General features: G+C 32.1%; 1 protein-coding gene across 1 annotated transcript; it reads right to left on the bottom strand.

Annotated features, from left to right (window-relative positions):
• Positions 1-1,305: 1,305 nt before the first annotated feature.
• On the bottom strand, positions 1,306-22,794 carry LOC124373050 (the record flags this gene model as incomplete). The annotated part of the gene is made up of 8 exons (XM_046831454.1): positions 1,306-2,353; positions 5,275-5,361; positions 11,051-11,212; positions 12,428-12,597; positions 15,337-15,502; positions 19,106-19,149; positions 20,535-20,623; positions 22,044-22,794. Coding segments are annotated over 8 exons (2,060 nt in total), but the record flags the coding sequence as incomplete, so codon positions are not given.
• Between the last annotated feature and the right edge of the window lie 1,795 nt (positions 22,795-24,589).

Here is a 24,589-nt window from a genome sequence, read left to right on the forward strand (position 1 = left end):
GGATTTCCATCAGCCGTCGTCCAGATAATGTTGCTTTGACGACGAGAACTGAAATGTGTGATAGATTCTGCAAATACTGGCGACAATATTAAGGTCCATTTACGCCGGTAAGTAAAGTTGCGAAAGAATTTGCACAACTACTATTATATTATATGAACAAAATAAGTGAATTTACTCGTGAGAACTGTCACAAGTATGTGTTACAGCTATATCGCTGGTTGTGAGGCCCAAGACAATCAATTGGCAGAATGTAATTGTCCAATAGATTGTTGCGTGTTTACAATGGTTTGACCTGACACAGGGGTAAAACTAACCAAGATATACTCCCCTACACTAGTGGAGGCCAACGGCGTCGCATCTACATTCACAGACCACATCACATAAAATACATTTCGAGATTAACCAAAACCTAAATCAAGGAGCTGTCAAAATTATTTCTTGATTTCATAAGTTCTTAGGACAGGAAAATTGTTTTTGAGACTATCGCAGTTTTACAGGAACACCGGCATACTACATCTGGTGCATTAAGTTCCTAGTTTGATAGCCACCCTGAAAATTATAACGTTTAATAGATCAATACTTAAAATGCACAAGTTTCAAAGTAAAATTTATCCAAAATAAAATACTTACGCTACAGTTTAAAAATAAAATTTAACATTTTGATATGTGAACATACTTTTATGTTCTTAAGCAATTCACTTTATGACAATTAATCACTCAATAATATGTAAAAAGTTAACTTCATGATAATACACAGCACCGCAGCCAATCACATCAGGTACTGGAAGGTGCACATCTCTTGTTTCATTCATCACAAAGCTGCCTTTAAACTCAACACTGAATTAAGCTATAGACATGTTTATATGTGTGGAAATAACAGTGCTTTCATGTAGCAGTGTTATACAATGTGCTACAACTTTCATTCAGCGTTTTGTCAGATTGTACAAATTTAAAAAATATATAAGAAACATTAACTTCAAATCACAAAAATTGAAATATTTTTATAATTATCTATTAAAAAAACAAGTTTAGCACTAAGTACGGACATTAATTGTAAAAATTATCAAGAGGAAAATAGACATAAAAAGAACATACTTGTAAAAACAGGTACAAATATATATGGGATATCATTTGAAAGCTTACAAACATGACCTTTATGGGTGGGGAGGAGGAAACAGGACTATGTCTTGGGAACTTTTGGCCAAATATTATTTTGCCATGTAGTAGCCGATAGGAAAAAATTAGCTTTATAAAATTTTCCTCAAACAACCACACATTGAATAGAGTAATATTATTTAGTAGCTGCTTATCTTTTTAAATACTTACATATAAAATTGAATATTTTTCCTCCTCACACACAAAATTAATTACTTTAAAAAAAGTAATACAGTACATAGTACATAAAGAAATTAAAGTTCATAAGTTAAAACATAATACAGTTCCAGGAACAAGTAAAAACATCAAAAAAGGTAATCTGGGGCCAAACTATAAAGTGAAAGCAATGGAAAGCATTCTTACCCCAATTTAAGGTATTACATGCCTGTAACATTGTAACAGACCAATAGTTTTGTATTAACTCAATCATTAAAAATAAACTCCTAAAAAGCTATAATTATTCATTTATAAAACACATTTCATACAAGATTAAAATATGGAAAGTTCATTATAACTTTTTGGAAGTTAGTACATTTATACAATTTTTATAATTTGGCCCCAAGCACTGTTGAGAAAAGTTTTAACCTATAATCTACTTAACACTAAACTATGACTTTAAGCTGGTCACGTAGTTTTGCCACAGTATTTTCTTGATACACTGAGAAATAAGCACACTTAAAATCCGCTTTCCTGACTGCTTCATGTGCAGTCCATGGTTTGTAAAGTGGTACCGTTGCATCGCATTTATCATCGGTAGAAAAGTTGCGTTCGGATAAGCACTGCACAGCTGTGACACCATAATGTTAGTTTTGGCGATTTCCGTGTTTTTCTCGATCTCGTCAAATCTGAAAGGAGTTTCACACACAATGATGTTGGTGTTCGGGAGGGACTTGAACAACAGGGCATAGAGTTCGGACAGCTTCCTCTGGTGGATTTCCGAGGTGTCGTTCGATCCGCCGACAATCACGATAAAATCGTGCAAGGTGAGTGCGGCGAACTCCTCCAAGCGAGCTATCGCCTTCTCCACAACCTCATTCAAGGGCCAACCTGGACAGCAAGTGGATCTGACGTTTAATGTGCCTTTTAGCGAAGCGTTTAGATGTGTCGCTTGGTCCCTTGCGTGACTGTCGCCAAATATGTACACAGTGTGTGTAAACTGGGGGTTACTCGCCTCGTCGGTGCCATTCTCTTCCACCTCCTGCGAACAGGGAGGTGCAGTCAGTCAACTACTCAAGGCAACACACTTCTACGCCGAGCTATTAGCATACACACAAGTGTTCTTCATTGTCATTGTTTCTAAAGAAACTGAATTCTTCTGGCATTTTGCTTCATTGTCATTTTTTCATTTTTTAAAATATTATTTGTGTGATTAATAAACATTTTTAATTTCCCAGGTGACAAGTTATCAGAACTGACTGTGTGAATTTTTTTTCATATTTTTTAATGCTTATTTCTTGAAGTTTATTAACTGTATTTATAATTTGTCTATTTATCTTCAGTTCTTTTTATGTATTTTTCTTTTAGTTTCTTTTATACAGCTTGAGACATAAATTTTAATCTCATCTCACATTTTAATATTTCATTCATCTTGTTGATTCCTTCAATGATTTGTCAATCCTACAAGTGTAAAAGTATTCCCATGGTAGAGGCCCTCGTCAAACTGTAGATCTCTTAGTCTCCCTTCCAACTGAGCTAGTCAGTACTAGCCTTCTGAGCTTTTTAAGATTCACTAAACCTTACATATCATTAAAAAATTAACTGGAGTTCCTCATTTTCACTTTTCACAACATATATAATTTCACCGTTGTGTTCAAAAATTTATATTGACATATTTCACAATGTAATTTATATTATAACAATTTTTCACAAATGACTTCTTGACACAAATTATGATAATTTTATTCTAAGCATATATTATTTATAACGTAGTTTCTATTTTAACAGATAGATTTTAGCCATTATATAAGAATAAGATAACTTCATTTTTTCTTGCACTTTTTCTCAATTTAGTTTAAACTACTAAAGTGTTAATCTTTATTTTAAAACAATAAAATATGATGAATAACAGTTTTCCACATGATCACCTTTAGGTAAGATTTTATTTATATACCAATGACATTTGAATTATCATATGAAACAGTTTTAGGAATAAACTGTTAATATTTATTAAGTAAAATTTAATGATATCCCCCTATTGCCTATTACATAATTATAGGCTATTCAACGAATTCTTATATGTAATAGGAAATAAGAAGAGTTTGATGCAGTGCATGAAAGGAGGATAATTACAGCCATAACAAGTTAAAAACCTCAATCATATCACAATACCAAAACCAAAGGTTCCAACCTGTGTAACATGGTATATCTACATGTTTTAAAGTTCTTGTTGAAAGAAACATTTGGTAAAAGTTCGTTTTAAAATATTTTAACAATTGCAAAGTGGCTGATCAAAATGTAACAAAATTAAAGAGGATGAAAATAACAAGAGAAATGTTTTATACAAGGGCTGTTCAATAAAGAATGATCATAATTTTTTAATGGTCATAGTTTTGCACGCTAAAATTTAATCTTATGATATTATATTATGTGAAACTACCACATAGCAGTAGTTTCATTGTTGGGGCTCCCGATTCTCGCCTGTGAGAGGCAGGGAAGTTCAGTATCGCCTATCAATGCAATGGAGCTAACACGTATGAACAATACGCAGCTTTGAAATTCTGCTTTCATCTCAAGAAATCTTCAGCTGAGATATGTGGAGATTCTGTTTTTCCCTACAGCAGAGCACAAAGTGGTATAAAATGTTTAAAGAGTGGAGAGAATCAATTTCAAAGGAAGATGGACCTGATGCTCCAGTACTGTTCTTATGGAAGTAAAACATCATCACTGCTGATGTCGATGTGAGAGAGGATACTGATCATTTCATAGGGAGCCACCCACATGTTGGTGACACAAAAATTACACATGAGACATGTCTGTGCACGATGGGTTCCAAGACTGTTGATTCCCAAACAAAAGGACATTCAAATGCAGATGTGCATGCAGTTAAAGTTGATGTTAGAGAAATATCTGGAGTTTCTTTGAAATGTGAAGATGCTAATGACACCTGGCTACATCATTTTGATCCTGAGAGCAAATAGCAAAGCTCAGTGTGGAAATCTCCTTTACCACCAGCTTCCCAAAAAGCAAAAGTGGTTGCTTCTGCTGGGAAAGTTATGGTTACCTCATATTTTGATATTCATGGAATGGTTTATCAGCATGTCATACCTACAAACACGAGTAACTGGACAATACTATAAACATGTTCTGAAGACATTGCAATTCTATATCAAGCGCAAAAGACCATATTTCCGTGAAGCAGGCTGTATGCTGCACAACGATAATGAACGACCAAATATTACCAATGTTGTTGCTGAATATCTGGCAAAAATCAATGTGAAATGCATCCCTCATCCCCCCTAATGTTCAGATTTAGCCCTATGTGACTTTTTTCTATTCCTTAACTTGAAGAAACGCCTTGGTGGGAGGCATCATCCATCATCAGAAGCAGTGGTGAAGGCTGTAAAGGCGTCTTTGAGAGACCTCTCAACAAACGGTTTCCAGTATGTATTTGAAGACATCACATTCAAGGGAGACTTTTTTGAGAAGGACTATCATAATTACGATGATTAATAAAGGTATGTTATAAAAAAAAATTATGATCATTCTATTTTTGAATTGTAAAAAGATTTACTCGATTTAAAATGGTTTTCCAACGTTGATAATTGAAACATTTATATATATACATGCATACATACACACATCAATGCAAAATTTATCTAAGCTTACAATATAAGATAAATCAGTCAGACTTTTAACAGAATTCCATGAGAAGGTCATCTTATGGATCTTAAAGATCACTTATGGATAAAAAGTTTGATATTTATCCTTTAATTAAATTCATATGCAGAATTTTATTTTCATAAATTTAACTAACTATAACTGTATTATTCTTGTGAATGTTAGCACCATGTACATAACTTTTCATATGACAGTGGATAGTGAAACCACAGAAGCCTTAAATGGACTTCAATTATGTGTTAAGTACAAAAAAATATAAAAAAGCGCCATTATGTTTCTTACCTTGGAGGAGATTGTCTGGATTTCTTCCTCTGATGCTCCCATTGTTGTGTTTATGTTGGTCCCACTTTCGTTATCTACCAAGACAACCTAAAAACATGATAGATACTATCAAGTAGATGTAACAAATCGCATTTTATAATTTCCTATGAAATATTACTAGGTTATGTGATAACTTATATCTGAAAAAAAAAAAAAAACACAACATATTAGTTTACTGGTAATTTTCCCTGAACTGATATGACTTACAGTGGTTTTTGAATTTTTTGTTTGATTACATTTAATTTTCACTTCCAGTTCATTGTAAAAACTAGAACCAGGTTTTGACACTGTGTTGTCTAATAATCAATAATTAAAAGAAGCTGAACTACTCAGCTGAAAAGACGTTGATGAATATCCTTGAATTTAATTACAAAAATTAGTGTTATTTATGCTTAGTTTATTTTTTAACTTTTTACGTATTTTGCTCAAAATTCCAGTAAATATCTCGCATTTTTCCTGTACATAGTAAATTTAGGCACAATTCCCGCATGCTGGACACCTTGCTTAGTTAAGATTCCTTCTCAGAAGATATATTTTTCAATGTTATCAGTTGAAATCCCTTGATGTATTTGCCACCCAGCGGCTTACGCTAGAAACCCACCCCATTAGTGACCGGTGAGCAGCACCAAGCGGAATGTCGTAGAACTAGTGCAGTTTAGATCTGTTAACCCATTGCGGATCGTATTGTTTTGGCGCGCGGGGCACGAATTAATTTACGGTCAGCAGCCGCATGAACAGCAATGGTGCGCCACATCGTATCGCTCGCTATTGTATACTAGAAAATTCAGCTGTGAAGGTATTCGTTCAGATGGAACATGGGCCTGCTGGGGTATCCGTGATGTAGGAACGATAACACGCGAGCAAGTATCCGGGGTGGCAGGGATGATGTCTGAATCATAGTCTAAATAAAGCGGCTCGGGTGAAGCGATTACAACATCCGGGCCATTGTCTAGACTAAACCCACCAACATGTACTTCTGCGTCGTTTAGTTCTGTGTCACTAACCTCAAAAGTATTATAATAACAACTGAGGAAAACACCCAATCAGAAGCGCTAAAAAGCAGAGAGTAAACTCAAATGAATGATTTTTCAACTTCGACATACAACTGCGATCTGTAGGATATTTGTAAAACTTTTGAAAACTCTAAACGTAGACCATTGTTAAACACTCTTAGTTGACAAGTGAAGATGATCGCCCGATCTTTCAGACTTTAATAGAACTATTTGGAGGGAAACTTAAAAGCAGACCACTTTTGCGAACTGAGCTCGTCATCGTGCCGTTAAGCCTGGCCGCTGCGTGACGAGCCCAGCTCGTCAGTGATCCGCAATGGGTTAAAAGGTGCAGCAATGTGAACATACCCACACTTTCCATACCTGCTCCTTGCAACCCTTCATTATCAATACTTCTGAGGCTGTGAAGCCAGCTATAATATCAGAGAAATGTATAGTCTATTATCACCCTGTATATATAGTAAGAATATTGTCTCTTAACTTTTGTATAATTAGACATGATTAGTGTATTATGTTTTAGGTTTATGTAAAAAAGTAATATTTTATATATATATATATATATATATATATATATATATATATATATATAGTATAATATTTAAAACGTAGTGTAATACTTAGTATGTATAATGTAATATTTAATATATATAATCTATATAAATATTTTATATGTACCTTTAACCCTTTGAGTGCCACGGGTATTTTCCGAAGGCATATGCATAAAGTGCCATGCTGTTTTTCGCATATTTGTAAGCTTTTGGGAAAAAAGCTGTTGTAAAATAACTACCAAACAGATTTCCATCATTTTGTTGTTGTTGTTTTTCTTATGAAATGCAGAATATGATACATATCGTTACAAATAAAATTTGATTTATAAAAATATAAAAATTTCAGTATTTATAAAAAAAGTGTTTTACTTTTGTATAAAAAGTTAACTTTCGACCTAATTTGCGTGTATACGGTATTTTTAAGATTTTTTTTTCTTTATACCATGATAAAGGCCATATGATTCTAAATAAAACCCATGTGTAATATCTTATTCTAGAATTTTAAAAACATGGCATTATATGTATTAACAAAATGCTGTCCGGTACCGACATTTTATAAACTGTACTTCATTTGTCAGAATTTAGAAATTACTCAGTAATGATGTAGTTTTCCCAATAAATCTAATAAAACATTAATACAACACAAATAAATATGATTAGTAAATTTAGAAACAAATACTTGCTAACATATTTACGTAAAAGTTTACATTTACTAAATAATAAAACTAATAATATTTACACTGAAAATTCACGTTTTTCGCTTGAACACAACTCAAATCATACATTACTTTTGTAAAGAAATACAGTAAAATACTGTATAAGTTACTATTTTATTTTGTATTTACTCAAATGCTTGGTTATCGGCACATAAACAACAAGAAATGCCGTTGCGCAACACGGTACTCGTCCGCTACGTCACGTGACTGGAAGACAGTATCATCGTACAGGTACTTCGGTATTATCACAGCCCACTATTTTTGGACGAGTTTTCCTTATCAGAGATCAAAATAAACTTCATTATACGTTCCTTCTTCCATAATGAATCTAAAAATACTCGATGAGTCATACTTCCTATCTCCAAATAGACACACGAATGACCTGACATTTTCGAATAATGAAACGTTGTTCTTTATAGTTTTTTATTTAATTGATTGTCGTAATAACTTGTAAATTCCAAAATAGGTTAAATAAAGTCAGTTGTTCTTAATACTATAATTTATTTTGTCCCCGATAAGGAAAACTCGTCCAAAAATAGTGGCTTTTTGATAAGTACCCAAACAACATAAGTTTCACAGATAAAATAGTAGAGAAACAACATAAAACTCGTATTTATTAATAGTTTGAAACCTATTGAATACAGCCGCCTGATTATTTGGCCAAAATAATCTTGTACTATATAAAATATTATCGAAATACGAAACGTCAAAAATTGGCGACGCTGGCACTTTATGCAATTTTCGTACCGTCAAAATTAGCGACGCTGTGGCACTCAAAGGGTTAACATCTAGTAGGAATTGTCTATTAATTTGGTAATAGTCTATATATGAAATAATGTGAAGTAGTTCAATTAATTTGCATTCAATTATTTTTTTTCTTTAGGTATCAATAATTGATAACATTTTGAATAATTCCATAAGAGTTTCATAGCTTAATGCAGACTGTGGATTGCTGCTCAGTGACTGAGTGAGCTATAAATTGTGACAATTTTGCAAGAGTGTCTCAGAGTATGGTTTCAAAGGCCTGATAAACGGTTTGTAGCGAAAGAGCATGTAGACAGAGCCGAGCAGTTCTGGCAATCACTAAAAAAAAAAAAAAAAAAAAAAAAAAATGCTAACATTGCTGGCCATTCTTACAGGGTCGTGAATTTCGTGGGTTATTGTGGAGTTGGGGAGGGAGAAGTACAAAGGCGAAGTGATGGTTGCATCCTCTGGAGGCATGTATGCTAATGCCATAAAACAGTGTGTACTAGTTGTTTACACTAGTCCTGTAGGGATGATATATCTTTTAAGAAGGATTCATAACTAAAGCTATGAGTAAGTGGTTATATCAGTTATTACTATATAAATAAAGATATTAAATTAAAACTTGCTTGACAATAGATAAATAATGTCAACAGTGCTAATCATAAAGTATAGTGATCAGTAGTCTGAAGTCAGGTGTCAAGATAAGTTAGTTCCAACAATGGCTGAAGAAAATGTAAAATATATCAAATTAAAGTTTTACTACTAAGAATAATTAACAAGAGTGGTTTAGTCAATCAATATTTGAAGAATGATAGAAACATTTAAGAAGGAATATTTCAAACTCACCCTTAATAATCACGATTCAAAAGCTTTACTGTAAAGTGTTTTGTAATAGATAGGTAATAGTTTACAAGAGTACTTGCAAGTTTACTTCGTGATATTTAAAGACACTTTAGAATATAATTAGAACTTTATAAAAAATATGAGGGGTGGCCGATAAGTAATGCCTCCAACATCCATAAATCGGTTAGGATTACCTTCATCTTCATATTGGCGAAAATTTGTCTAGATACTGAGATTTCATTTCAAAAGTAAGCATTCTCTGCACCCAACAAGTACACACATAAAGGAAATGATTTCATGATGTTTTCTGTCCGTTTAGCAGTATAAGCACATCAACATGAGACTGGCTTTCATCTGTTGTTATTCTCACTGGACATTCAGAACGAGAACCATCCTTCACATTTAATTTTCCGTTTGCAACTTTTGAATCTTAAAAACCCATTTTCTTACATGACTAATGCCCTTAATTTGTCACCGTAAACATTTGTCATTAAGTGAGTTGACAATCCTAAGCGAAAGGAACTCAATCACTACTCTTTATTTCAACTGTGATGGAAAACTTACACCCATCTTGTACGAATATATCAAACTAAAGTGACTGATCAAAATGATAATTATGTGGCACACTTCTAACTGAACAGTGATTTGTATCCATCACACGAGTCAAAGTCTGATAAGCTATCTTGATACATAGGCTCTTTTAACTTCATTCCAATAACAATATTTTCAAAGTATTTTATTACAAAATAATGAATTAAATTAACAAACCAACAGAAATGTTTAAAATATGCTTGGCGTCATGATTTCACAATATCACAAATAGTGACGTGTCGAAGCTGAACCTCAAATCCATTGAATATTCAAATAAGATTATTCAAGAACTTATTGGAAATCAGCATTACAAATTTCTGTATAATAAAAACATAGGTACGCAAAATAATTACTGTAGTTTTTAAAAATAATAATTTGCTCACAAACAAACTCTAATTGATACATTAAACAAATAACAGCAAACTATTGGACACATGCTGACTTGTGATTGGAGGATGAAGGGGTTTATAAAAGGGGTTCGATGTGCTTCTAGAGTCATAGACAATTTAAGAACTATAAGACATTGGGGTTAGAATTGTGGGAAATTCTTTATTCCGAGTTTATTTTTGTTATGGAAGTGTTGTACAATCAATAATCATAATATACATAATATGTTCCCTTCTCAAATGCGAAAGAACTTATATAAAAATAACAAACCTAAACAATTTGTATAAACTGAATGTTTTCAATCTTTATGCATAGAAAAGTAAAGTTTTTTTTGGAATAAAATTTACATTAATAGTGAACACACTAGAATTCTTGACAACACTTATTAACAGTTTAATGCACCAGTTTTTGGGAAATCCTCTACAGTACTAATATGAAAGCAATGTAATAAACTATCATGTTATACACTATAATGCGCTTTGTTAATGTTTTGAGCACTTGTTAGCAAAATTTACTTCTGAACTAAATTTCATTTGTGCACATAGATGATAGAAGTGAGAAATAATCAGAGTAATATTGTGTAATAAATCTTGAACTTGGATCTATGGTTTTTCAGGGCTCAACTAATTTGAAAGACACAATATCCTTTGAAAACAGTTAATGATAACATACACACACTGAAACAAATAACACTTTCAAAAATAATTGTAAAAATCATCAAGTGTATTGTAAGCTTACTTTGAAAATGATAAGGCACCACTCTCATATACCTCACTCAGACCATTGTTCATGCACTGCTCTAAAATAAAATGTAGTCATGTTGTGAAAAATCACACAGCTGACTTTTATCAGCAACAGCACAAATCTGTTGGAAAACCAGAGGAATGGAACATACCTGAAAACTCTTGGTGAGGAAGTGTTTGGCGACAAACTGTGCATTAAGCGTTTTCCCATCCACAAGTGCTGAGAAAGCGTCTGTCTCTGCTGTCTCTGGCACTGCATACAGACGACACTTGACAGCCTGGACTGGCAGCACACACATGCTCTCAGGTAGCTCCTGACAACAGTCAACTGTTGTGTCAACACGTGGCAAAAACAAGGGGAACAGTAGAAAAAAGTAGGATATGGGAATAATAGCTGTACGATGGCTGTATCAAATTACTGAAGACACTATTGATACAATTCTTCACCAGCACCCTCGTTGCAACTTTCTTTCCACTTTCACAAAGCCCAGAGCTCACTATTGGCAGAACTTTCTTGATATTTAGAGTAGTTTAAGCAATATTATCCCATGGATAGATTCATAAACAATTTAACATAAATTTATATTGACAAATGCACAAGGAAGTATAGTTGGACTAATGATTTTTCATTTTACTAATTAGTAGTTGATTAAACATAAAAAATAATTCCTTTCCAGCATATGGAAAGTGTAGTTCTTTAAAAAAATCCCTCAACAAATTCTCAATTTGAACTTGCTTTTTAACTCCTGAGTATACCCAATATATGGACTGTGTTTTAATTCACAATTCACGTAGTTCAGCTCTGTCTCATCATCCTCAGTTACACTATGATCAAGTAGTAAATGACTATCTGTGTCGAGACTTCAAAGGAACTGCTTTAAGCCCAGACTGGAGAAAAATGAACTCAAGCAATGTAACTGTACAGGAGCAAAAACACATCACACACGAAGTAACTTTAGCGCTTCACCTTCATTAGTTTGAGTGTTTTGCATTTATGCTCTTGGCTCCTATGAAGTGGCATCACTTGGATTCATTCTCTAGTCTCTTCATGCAGTTTGTTAGGTATCACTTAATAACTATTTTAACCTTGAATGGCAGTCCATTGCTGCATCTTTTTAGTTTTTTAATGTCTTAGGTAAACCTGAAGAAGAGGGTAGATTTCAATCCTTGGAACGTAGTTTTACACTTTTTTTGTAACAAAAACAATGGCAAATTTTCAAAATCTTCTTATCCTTTCAAATCTTCCATCGTCAATAATAAACTTTAAACAAAAAAATTACAACAATGATGAAAATAATCTCAAAGGCTGATATTAAAACTAGATTGAGCTGGACTTGTAACTCAGCATCCGGACCTGGTGTAGCGGACAGAGCTCTGCTTGAAACTCTACTACCTCAATGGGTTAAAATACAAAAAATAGTATCAACATTAAATTTTGAGAAAACTAACATGTATATATTGTCAGATAAAAACAAAAAAGACAATTCAGTTACAGTACGTAAAATAGTAAAAATCTGTGTTCAACTTACTTTAATTTTATCACACGAGACATCCTCTTTGTTGCCGTAGTCAACAAATAGCACTTTAGCTGTGTCAAAACTCTTCTCCTCCACATACCCTCGGTACCAGGAGTCGTCTTCAGAGTACTTTGCAAGGCAACCAACCTTCTCCGCCACAGAACTCATGTCTGACACTTCCCCTACAACAAATTATCAATACCAAATTTATAAATTTTATCATATGATAAATCCTCTTTGCATCTAAACTCTTCTCTTGGAAAATTCAACCTTCTTGGAATTCATGTCAGCTTTTTTCTTATTATTTCAAATATGATAAACACTCACACACATCTACAAATTAAATATAAGAACAATAAATTCTTGAGTAGTATACAGTGAAATCCCTTTATAATGTTTTCTCGCCGATACGATCCTGCAGCATCTTAGCTACATTTCAACAATACTTTATTATTTTCTATTATTTGATAAAAGAAAACTCACAATTAAACAAAAGATTTAAAGAACACAAAAGACATTATAAAGAAATGTTTGTTTGTTTAGTTAAAACAAAATCTAACACGATATACATATTTCATTTTACAAACCATACTCAATAAAATGGCAAGAAAAATATAGAAACTCAGTGATTAGTTATTTCACAAAAACAAACACTTCCCAAATCCTTGCACTTGGGAAAAATAATTTAACTTTTGTCATTTTACTAAAATTACATTTAATTCCTCTATAAAACAAATAATACATGAAATTTGGTAATTTATAATAATCTTTCATGTGGTATGATAAAAGAATATTAGATACACCAATAATTGGGTCTAACTAAAAAATAAACATTTTTACTAAACACAGTTTTGATGCTTTTTATTTCTGTTTCAAGTATAATGAAATATGTGCCATATCATCAACTGTGTGGGTGAAAACTAACACACGTTAGTTGTACAATACCTTTTGTTTTTCTAAATTCTTGCAAATGTACAGGATACGGCTTGCCATTTTATGAACATGACATTGCAAAGTGGCTGCAGCACTAAAAGGGTTAATTCTTTATTATTTTAACCCTTTGAGTGCCAAGTATTTTTTGAGTGGGTATACTGAAAAGTGCCAGGTATTTTTCTAGTGGGTGTACCTAAAAGTGCCAGCCCTTTTTCAGGCATTTTGCAAAGTTTTAGTAAAAAATTCACAGTTCGATTATTTAATAAGCTATCAACATGATTCTTTTTTTATTTTTCTCTGAAAACTCTGTTTAATTTACATAAAATAACAAAGTTACCATAACAATAAATTTAGGAATACCAAAAATGGACTTACCTAAAAAAAATTCAAAAATATTTTTTAATTTCATTTTTCAACCAAATTATTATAACCAAAAAAATTCATATCCTTTTCTTAGTCCATATCACTGGAAAGTGTATGCAATTGTCTGTAAATCTTGAAAAATTTATATTATTATCTTCAATAATGAGTAAGTTATACAACTTTTAAGAAACTATTATCACATTGTTTCTGGTAGCTATGGCAACCAAAAATGTTTATATGTGAGTTTCATAATTTAAAGTTTGATCGGAAGTACACTATAACAATTTATTTTGAAAAGAACGATTCTTCACAAACATTTCAATATGATATTATTTAAAAATATTAAAGGTTACAATTTTTAGTAACTTTTTCCCGAACGTTCGGTAAAATCGGACGTCGGCATTTTCGGCCAACTTTTGTAGTCAGGTAAAATCGGACATTGGCACTCAAAGAGTTAATAAAAAATATATTGACCAAATTATTATACTGCACTTTAAAAATATGACGTTGACAATTAACCTGTTATTTAGTGAGTTTTTTTTTAGTGCGCATGGCTCAAAAAGTGAGTTTTTTTAACTTTTTTAATTTTTTGGATTTTTGAGTATTTTATTTGTATATGCTGTAGGTAGGCATACGTCTGTGTCTAGGCTAACACTTGACGCGTTCACACTGTTAGGAAATAAATCACTATACAATTCTTCGTCTTCACTACCCGAATCCAAAAAGAACTCGCGTATTTCATCATCATTTAGATGGCTACGGCCAGCCATTGGCAACAAAACTAATTAGGTTTGTAATAAATCAGACTAATCACATGAGAAAAACAAAAACATAATCTCTAACACGGGTTTCAATGTCACGGCAAGAGGTTAACTACTGGTTTCCCGCAAAGCCACTTGCAGGGCTTTGTTACAGAACGAAACAAAACTGAACGCTCCTACGATCTAGCGGATACTCTGAGAACTACTTGGGCCAGTGATGTTCCGTAGTACTTACCACAGCTGCTAGATGTCTAGAAATCAATATCCTTACGAGTTGCAAGTATTGCGGTGAAACTAACCAGTAAAACTGTTCAAACCGCAACAGTTGCGTCGTTACTAACCTATACCTTGGTGCACTGCGCCGCTACTAATCAACAGGTTAAATGAATTTGGTTGTAATAATACAATAACATTTCTACTTAAAATAATTATTTTATAAGTGCACCTTAAATATATATTACTAACTTATAGTAACATGAATTGTATATAAATTTAAGATGCACATAAAAATATAGGACAAAGATAAAATACAAGTAGAAGTAAAAGGAAAAACACAAATGTGGAATGAGACACGATGGATTACTGTGATACAACTACAGAAATTTGAATGTTAATTTGTTATTGGGTTAAATTGAATTAAAACAAAACGTCTGGATGACTGACAATATTCACCAAGATTTCATTGCCTCCTGGATCAACTATAGAACAGGTGGGAAATGGAGAGTTGTAGTTATATATATATTGGTTGCTATTAAAAGAGAAGGAACTGACAATGGACGGAATTTGATGAATGTAGGACTTTAATGCTTCAGAGGACATCTTGATATTAAATAAATCATTTACCAAAAAATTTATATAACTCACCAGATTCACAAGCGGTTTTGATTTTCTCCATGAGTTCATTTAGCTCATCGAAAGAACTTGTCAGTTGAACATAGAACTCCATGGGAGATGTAGTGAAGACTACCTGGATATCTTCAGAGCTACCAACCTTGACAGTGACAGGAGGGATCCCCCCCACACTATCCGGCTATAACACAAAAAATATGTTACCTATAAACACATCCATTACCTGACTGTGACTCCAAGTATAGGATATACTGTAACAGTAAAACTGTATCGCTACTACTTTAATTAATACTACTTGTGACATATTTACTGTTAGTGACAATAAATTAACACCTTTGTGTACTAAAATTACAACTATTTTTAAGAGAAGGTAGCAAAGTAAATGGCAAGCATAATTTAGCCCTTATAACGTCAGTATATCTTTTCACGACTTCCAGCAAACGGCACAATATTATAAAAAAAAAAAAATTTAATGTGTAAAGTTCATTTTTATTTTTACTTTCTATAATTATGGTAAGTATAAAAAAGTAAAAATTTAAAAATTATCTTGTACGTACATATATTTATGGGACATTAAATTGTAGATATAAATAAAGTCAAAATAAAAGGCACACAAAATTTTATTAGCTAAACTATAAACATTACCAGACAATTATATAAATATAATTAAAATAAATTATATTTATAATAAATTATATATAATAAAATTAAAAATAAATAAAAACCATATAAACAGAAAACACGACGAAGGAAACCGACTCAGCGATGGTTAGACACGCACTACCTGAAGCCAAACTGCAAACAAAAGCGCACGCTGTACGGCGTCTGTGCCGTGTGGCGGGGAGAGTGTCTAGACACCGTGTCTATTGTTTCAAACAATGTAACGCGACAGCTATATTTTGACGCTTGACATAGGTCAATAACCCACACACATGGTTGACGCATACCGTTAGTGACATTGATCGGATTTAAAAGGAACTTAAATTTGCTATAGACGCAGTTTTGTGTCGATGCGCCGTACCGCGTCTTTGCCGTTTGGAGATAGTTTGTCTATGCGCCATACAGCGTCTGTGACGTTATAAGGGTTAATTCTGTTGTGCTTCGTTATATTATAAGAAAGTTAAGTTCAGAAACATAGGGTCGAATTTAACACCCTAGTTAACCCTTTGAGGAATAAGGCCCGATCTATCTTCCTTAAGCGTTTTTCTTTTGAGGACTGCTTGGATGATCAGTCAGCCTAAATAGTTTTTGAACGTAAAAGACTCCAGACCGATCTGTCACCCGTTGTAGTGTCGGGAATAAACTACAATTTATATAAAATGCATATATTTATATAACATTTTGAGTGCAGATCCCATAACTTTAGAGAAAGCTGAAACTTCAGAAAAATGTGAATCACAATGATGATCTAAACAGTTATTAGCCATGAGTGTGACCTTTACTGGCCCATATACAAGATGTGTTCAAAAGGTGTTATAGTTTTGAAAATATCAGCAAAGAATTAAAAAAATAACAAAAAAACATTATTTAACAAAAGGTTATTATTAAACTTAAGTATATTTGTATACAGCTTTTTCTTTTCCATGTGAATGTTAATTTTTATACATGTAGTGGTTTGCTAGTTATTGCTGCATAACTAATATTGAATTAAATTTTTTCCTCACTGGGCGGGCAGGCTGTTGCATAGGTTTGCTTCTGCTGGCTTCTTTAGATGATGACAGCGATGTCTATATACATTTCCTTTGTCTGGAGATAGATGTTCAAGGAATGTGTAAACTTCTTTTATAATAGTGGTAGCAACAGTTTTAACAATCGTTCACTGCCACATAAGATGTTTAATCAAGAATTTGGACCGGTTATCCTTATATTTGAACAGCATGTTTGAACGATTAAATTAAAGATTTATGGTAATGAAAAACAATGGTATCAAAAGAACAGGATCATGTATCTTAGATAAAAATCGACTACCAGTAACTTACACTTAGATAACAATTTACAAACTCATAAAAGACTTTACTCATATATTTTTGGCATGGATATAGCAGGGGGCTATGATTTGTCCAGAATTTATACCAAACACGTTTGAAGCATTACCAAGCATTATCAGGGTAAACAAATTTTGGAAGCTTATGTCTGTGAAGGGATGTTTAAAAAAAAAACACCCAGTGTGTTTCATGAATTGAATACAAGGTAAAGGAAAGATTTTAGTCAAATATGGAGAGACGCTGAGAACCCGTAGGATGGAAGCAGTGAAATAACCCAATCGCTCTGTGACGAGTGTTAACTGCCAGGAAAAGCGATACCACAACAAACCAAGACATGACTACACTTTGACCATGTAGTTGTACCATTTTCTGGTAGATAGCAGCACTGAACAGGCTGTGAATTATTCCTGATCTTATCCATCATATAACATATTTTTCTGGTGGACATAACTGTGTAAAATATTATTTTTTATTTTATTACAGCCAGATAACATTTGTTGTTTTGATGACCTTGAGAAGATCACACAGCTTTGGTCGACGAAGTGTAAATGGCATGTTTCCATAACAATGAAAGTTAATTTTTTCTAGGATTACATGTTACACATAAATAATTTACGTCTATATAGTATGCATGATTTTTGTTTTTAAATTAATTTAGAACAATTTAAGCACTCAAACTAACTGCGTTTTGTTTGTAAAACCAATAGGAGAACTCGTAGAAACCAAACCATGAAAAACAGGAATTGCTAAGCACTAAAACTTTTAAAACTTAACATTAAAATGGGTTGTCATTTGTTTGGGAGTATTATTGTTGGGCAGGACGTATCAAAATTTGGCTCAAATTTTGAGCCGAGATTGGTGCACTAATTTTACCTTGGTCCTAAAATATATTCTCAAAAATCAGATCTAGTATAATCACAGTAAGATTTGGTAGAATAGGACCACATGGAAGTGGAAGATAGGTTGAACATGAGACAGTGGTTGGAACTGCTGAGATATGAATGATATGGTGCAGTTTGACATAGAAAGAAACTATCCTATATATATAGGATATATATATATATATATATATATATATATATATATATATATATTTTAATAAAAGGTTTAAAGAACACATACAAGCATTGAAAACAAATAACATGTCTACAATAAAATCAAATTTTGCTGAACACTTATTAGAGACTGACCATAACTACACAAATATTGAAAAGAACATGGAAATTGTAGACATCGAAGGGAAAGGAGAGAAATTAAACACAAAAGAAGAATTACATATCTATCTAAATTATAATAAAGATCCTCATAACATTTTAAATAGTAATCTGAAAAATAAGACAAATCCAATTTTGAAAAAAATTAAAAACTATTGAAAATAATAAAATAAAAATTAAAAATTTTTGAATTATAAATACAGATTACTAATAAGAAAATTACAACTGTGTTAGTTAAATTTAACATATGTTTAAAAGGTCCACATGTGTATATCTAATTGTTTATTATTTATTTATTTAGAGGTTAATGTACACTGATGATGGTTAAAAACCGAAACACGTGTATGTAATACAAAGATTTTTTAAAAGGGTTTTAGTTACTTTCATTACATATATATATATATATATATATATATATATAAAACTAGGCTCAAGAAGTTTTACTGCAGTGCCAAGACGCAACTTGACATGGCACGACCAGTTATGTACTAAGCAAAAATAAAATTAGACACAGAATGTGTAATCTGGCCAAGATGCAAAATTTAGTTTAATTAGTGTATTATACTTGTTAAAACTAGATCTTACCTTTTGTGATTTAGGGGAATGCTTAGGGAATGAATCACCACTACCTGAAACATTACAATTTAAAATGGTTACTAATTACAACAAAATCAAATTGGTTGAATTAGTAAGAAAATACAATATTATTGAATAATTAATAATGTTTAGATCTGAAATTGTGTCATTTGTTTGACACTTCATTCTTGAAGCTTTTGTGTGCAATTTAAAAATAATTATTAAGTTGAAAAACTGTAATACTGAAAAGAACAGATAACAACAGTTTTACATACCTAAATTAATCCAAAGATTTTTTACAATTATGGGATTTAGCTAAAATTCTTTTTCTAAACTGTCACTTTTTACAAATATAACTACACAGAATTAAAAATAAAATAGATACTTGAGAAAAATAATAATTTCCATAGATGTAGAACTAAATCTTTTAATGGACATAATTAGCAAACCAAGTCAATATAACTTTATATTACAAAAATAACTTGCTTTCAATGTTCATGTCAACAATATGTTTTTGTTTTACTTAGAAAAGACTAATTTGTCCGCTAGTTTAAACTATTAACAATAACATTGCCCTCTAGCTAGTTTTACTGTCTAAGAATAGTACTCAAAGAATAAAAACTTGCATTACAAATACATTTTTATCCAATTATTTTGCAAATATCTAGTCTTATATTTACAATATTTTAACTAAGTTGTCCTTGAAGGTCTATTACAGAATAAGTTTCCCACTTATTCTAGCGAGGATGGCCATTCTTATTTTTATCTATTATTATTATTTAGCTTTACATTAACTGTAGAATCTTCGAGCATTGGAAAAAAACTGTTTATTGTAGTATCACTAGTATAAAGGAATACAACATTTTCCAATATATAATTTTTTATTTTGTGCAAGGCCTTTCTGAATCAAAGATTACATCCAATACCTACATCAGATTACATCAGAAAGGCCTTGCACAAAATAAAAAATTGTATATTGGGAAATGTCGTAATCCTTTACATTAACTGTTTAATAATTATATTTTAAATTGCTTTATTACAATAAGATTCATCAGTAATGGTTGATATTTGACACCAAAGTCTATTCCTATTTTTTGTCATCTGAGAGTAGCTACAGATTGGTTCTCTACTGGTCTGTTCATAAATCGTTACAAAGAGAGTTATAAACAAACAAGGACAGAGCTGCTTGTAATCAGAACAATCGGTCAGTTTTAATTTATTCCAAGTTGATACTTCTGTTAACCATTCAAGTCTTTCACGAATAAATAATACTTTACAAAGTGCTCCTTACATAACTTTAAGTAACTAAAGTGTTTAACTGAAAAAGAGATCTAAAAAGGCCTCAATAAACTACTTCTTCACCGGGTTGTCTTTTAATAAGTAAAACATGTCTCACTATGATGGAACATCCTATACAAACAAGATAGGAATATTATACCTTTCTCCCAAGGTTTCCGGAAACTGCTTCTTTCCGTTGGTGACTCTCGGCTAAAACCACCTTTCTTGAAACCACCATCATTATCAAATCTGTAAATCAAAATTCACTAAATATATATAAAGTAAATATATATAGTCAACAAAAGAGAATGTTACCTTAAAATATCTCATTCAACCTACTAATAGAGTTCTTTATTAATAATACCAAACTTGTAGGTTACTGGAATAGAGTCAAAAATTGTCTTAACCCTCCAGCTGGTATGAAACGAATTTTCGTCGCCAAAGGCCCGTCCCATTTGGCAAGGACGAATATTCGTTGCCAAAGTAGACACGTACAGTTATTGAAATTTTAGGCAATTAAGGTCATATAAATGATTTTTTATTTGATATATTCTGGAAGAGCATTAACTATAGTACCGATTTACTGTTCTTACTTCGATTATTGTCTTCTTTGTTTACCGTAAAACATCGTTCTCTATGGTCAGCTGACATGAACGTAGTAAGGGTCAACCACATTGTTGTGAAACTGTAAACAAGTGCCGGGTTTTGTGTTTGAGGTTACGAATCCAATAGTATTTGTGTAATTTGTATTTTATAGTGTTTTAAAATACACACTTGTTACATACTTGTTTAGTGTTGTTATTATTGTTTTTTTAGCTTTCTTAGGTTATAGTTTTAGTTGTTCAGTATGGGTGAAAACCTTAAAGACCGATCAAATGATCTTAGAGAGCTCGCTGGGGGGGGGGGGGGGGAGGAGGATCTAGTGACGCTGAGTGAAAAATGAAACTTTGTATATATTGTACATATGTAAATAAGGTAAGATTAAAATTTATTATTTTATTTTTGTTTTGTCTGTCATACTATATATAAGTATAAATGCAGTCATGAGATTATGTTTACCCACGAACAATAATATTTATTTAGAAATCTACGCATTTTTGAAAATAAGTAAATACGCGTGCTTCTTCATACAAAGCCCTGTAACACATACGTTTTGAGGTAAAAGTTACAATAATTATATATTTTTGAAATCAGGACAAAATTTTGAATAAGTTATACATTAATAGTTTTGATGTAAAGCTTATTGCTAAGCATTTACACAGTGGAATATTTACAAAAATAATGTTCAAAAAACATTTTTCTTACATTTTGTAAAAAAACAAAAATATGTTTCCATGGAAACAATAAGATATTGTAATTATAATGCTCTCCATATAGTTGTGAATACATTGACATATAATAGTTTATATTTGGACTAACAGTTATGAAATATGATACATTATAAGAAACGTCTGCGAGGCTGTTAAAATAGAGCCGCCAGTACAGAGTGACACCATTACCAGTTCTAGGGTTAACAATTCATTTCTCTACATAGTTATTTATTATATATATATATATATATATATAAAACAACAGTAAATTATAACAGTTTAATGAACCCATCAAAGATTCTATAAATCAGTAGGTTGTAAAATAATAGAATAGCAATTCTTACAGTAGAAATAATTACCTGCTTTTTTTTCCGATCACACCGCCGCCATCTTTCCAACTGTCTCTATCTTTATTCCAGCCTCCACCACCACTCTCTCTATCTTTCCAATTTTTCCCACCGTCACCACCTTTGTAACCGCTAGAACCGTCTCTATCTTTCCAACTTCCACCATCATTTTTGTCTTTAGTACTTCTCCAATCAGCTGAATCGTCATCTCTTTTTCTCCAAGGTTTGTCATCGTCAGTCTTATTAAATCTACCTCCTCCATCTTCTCTGTTGAATCTACCTCCTCCATCTTCTCTGTTAAATCTACCTCCTCCATCTTCTCTGTTAAATCTACCTCCTCCATCTTCTCTGTTGAATCTACCTCCTCCATCTTCTCTGTTGAATCTACCTCCTCCATCTTCTCTGTTGAATCTACTGCCTCTAGATTCTGAATCTCTGCCAAATCGTCCACCCCTTATCGTCATCACTAAATCTCCCTCCTCGTTCTCCATATGTTCTATTATCATCTCTATTAAATCTACCACTTCCACCTGAATCTTCCCTGTTATACCTTCCAGTTCCACCTTCTTCCCTACCAGATCTTCCTTCCTTACTATCGTCTTTGTTAAACCTATTTTCTCCTTTGTTCCATGGTTTGTCCTCACTATCTTTATTGTACCTTCTTTCAGGTTTTTGACCATCATTCCAACGGCCACCCTCTTTGTTGAATCTTGGAGGTGTTTCGCTTTTTTCTGGAGATCTCCAAGATTTCTTGGTGTCTTCACTGTCAACAAATAGAAAATAACTCACAGCAACTTATTATTTAAACTTTTACATAATTTAAATATTGCAAATGAATCTAGTTAAATAAAGGAAAAAAGTATAAATACATTCAAACAGTCTGTATTAACCATTAATCATTCGTAATAAACAGGTTTGCAATATCAAACATAAATAAAATTATATTTAAACTATACTACCTAATCAGAATCTTCAGTGTAATAAGAGGCCTATAATAGAATCCATCCGTGAAATAAAATTAGTTATTCAGCAACCAGCTGTACATTCTAGTCAAGAAATTATATAGAACAAAACTATATACAAAAACAAAGTTCAGTCATAGGCGTAAAAAGTATTTTAAATTCAACAAATTAAGTATGTTTAGCTGAAAACCAAAAAACATTGAGTGACTAGATATTTCAAATCTTGTAATGAGTGTAATAATTTCAAGATTTATTGCAGTCAGTGCACAAGACATTTTGATCTGTAAATGATGAGATAACAAACATTTGTTTAATTATCAATTGTACAGAATGGTGCAAGAAAAACTTTCAAATAATGTTTTATCAGAGATTTTTATGAAAAAAAGAAAGTGTCTATTGTAACAAAAAATACTAATGAAAATTATTGGACCAATAAAGGCTGTCGGGTACCAGTGCTGTTTGATGTTGCGCTGCGACTCTCATAATGCTTCCAAGCCTTTTGCATTCGCTAAAAATGTATAAAGATACAAATGATTGAACTATGAATCGATCTTCTTGGGATTTTCCCCAGTATGTATTATGAAAAATACCAACATGAATGTTTAGTGTCTTTTTTTAATTGTGAAAAAAATTAAACAACGATCCTGTAGGAAGAATTAGACATGAGAATGATAAAGTTAGCAATAGGTCCGCCCGCATCTTGACAAGATCTCCCTGTCCGTTTTGCATTGCTCACCCTCAATTAAAAAATGCCATTATTGCTTGTGTTGTAAATATTCAGTGCTCATGGTTTCCTGGCAAATTCAACTGTGGTAGAGATATACATACCAATTACGCTCACTACTGTTTTTACATAAGAGTCGACAGTTTTAAACAGATTTTTTTTTTTAATTTGTATATTACTGATATGCTAACAAAAACTACAAATTTTGTGACAGGTCAAATTACGACATTTGAATATTCGCGGGGAATTGGCAGACTGTGACGTCAGTGAATCACATGTTGTCGGAATTAGTCAATAGTCAATAGTCAAATATTCTTTATTCAAAAACATATAGTACATTTCTTACATTAGAATAGTGTCAAGTTTCAAATAATATAAAATAAAGACTACATCCAAAAACTAAATCTAAAAATCAAATTGTTATTATTAAAAAATACCCTTTTCAAATTCCTCTATAGAGTTACAAAGCTAAACCTGTCAAAAATGCTTTTAACTTTTTCTTAAATATATTACAATTGTCCTCTTTTTTAATTTCTTCTGGTAACTTTTTCAAAAAAATTTATTTCCTGCAAATGTTGTGTTTTTTTTTTTTGTAGAACTCCAGACGGGTAACTTGGAAAATTAGACTCATTTTTGTGTCGTGTATTGTACGAAGTGAATAAAATAATGTTGATCCCTTAGTGGGTTGTATCTTAGGAACATTATGCACTCATAAATAAAATAGCCCATAAACGGTCAATATTTTTAATTCTTTGAAACTTTTCTTTGACAGAATCATTAAAAATTCAGATGTAACATGACTCTGACTGCTCTTTTTTGGACTTTCAATATTTCCGTGAGGTTTTCCATTTTTGTTGTTCCATATACACAAA

This window comes from Homalodisca vitripennis, unplaced genomic scaffold (genome assembly GCF_021130785.1).
Source record: "Homalodisca vitripennis isolate AUS2020 unplaced genomic scaffold, UT_GWSS_2.1 ScUCBcl_4726;HRSCAF=11081, whole genome shotgun sequence".
In the NCBI taxonomy this organism is placed as follows: Eukaryota; Metazoa; Arthropoda; class Insecta; order Hemiptera; family Cicadellidae; genus Homalodisca; species Homalodisca vitripennis.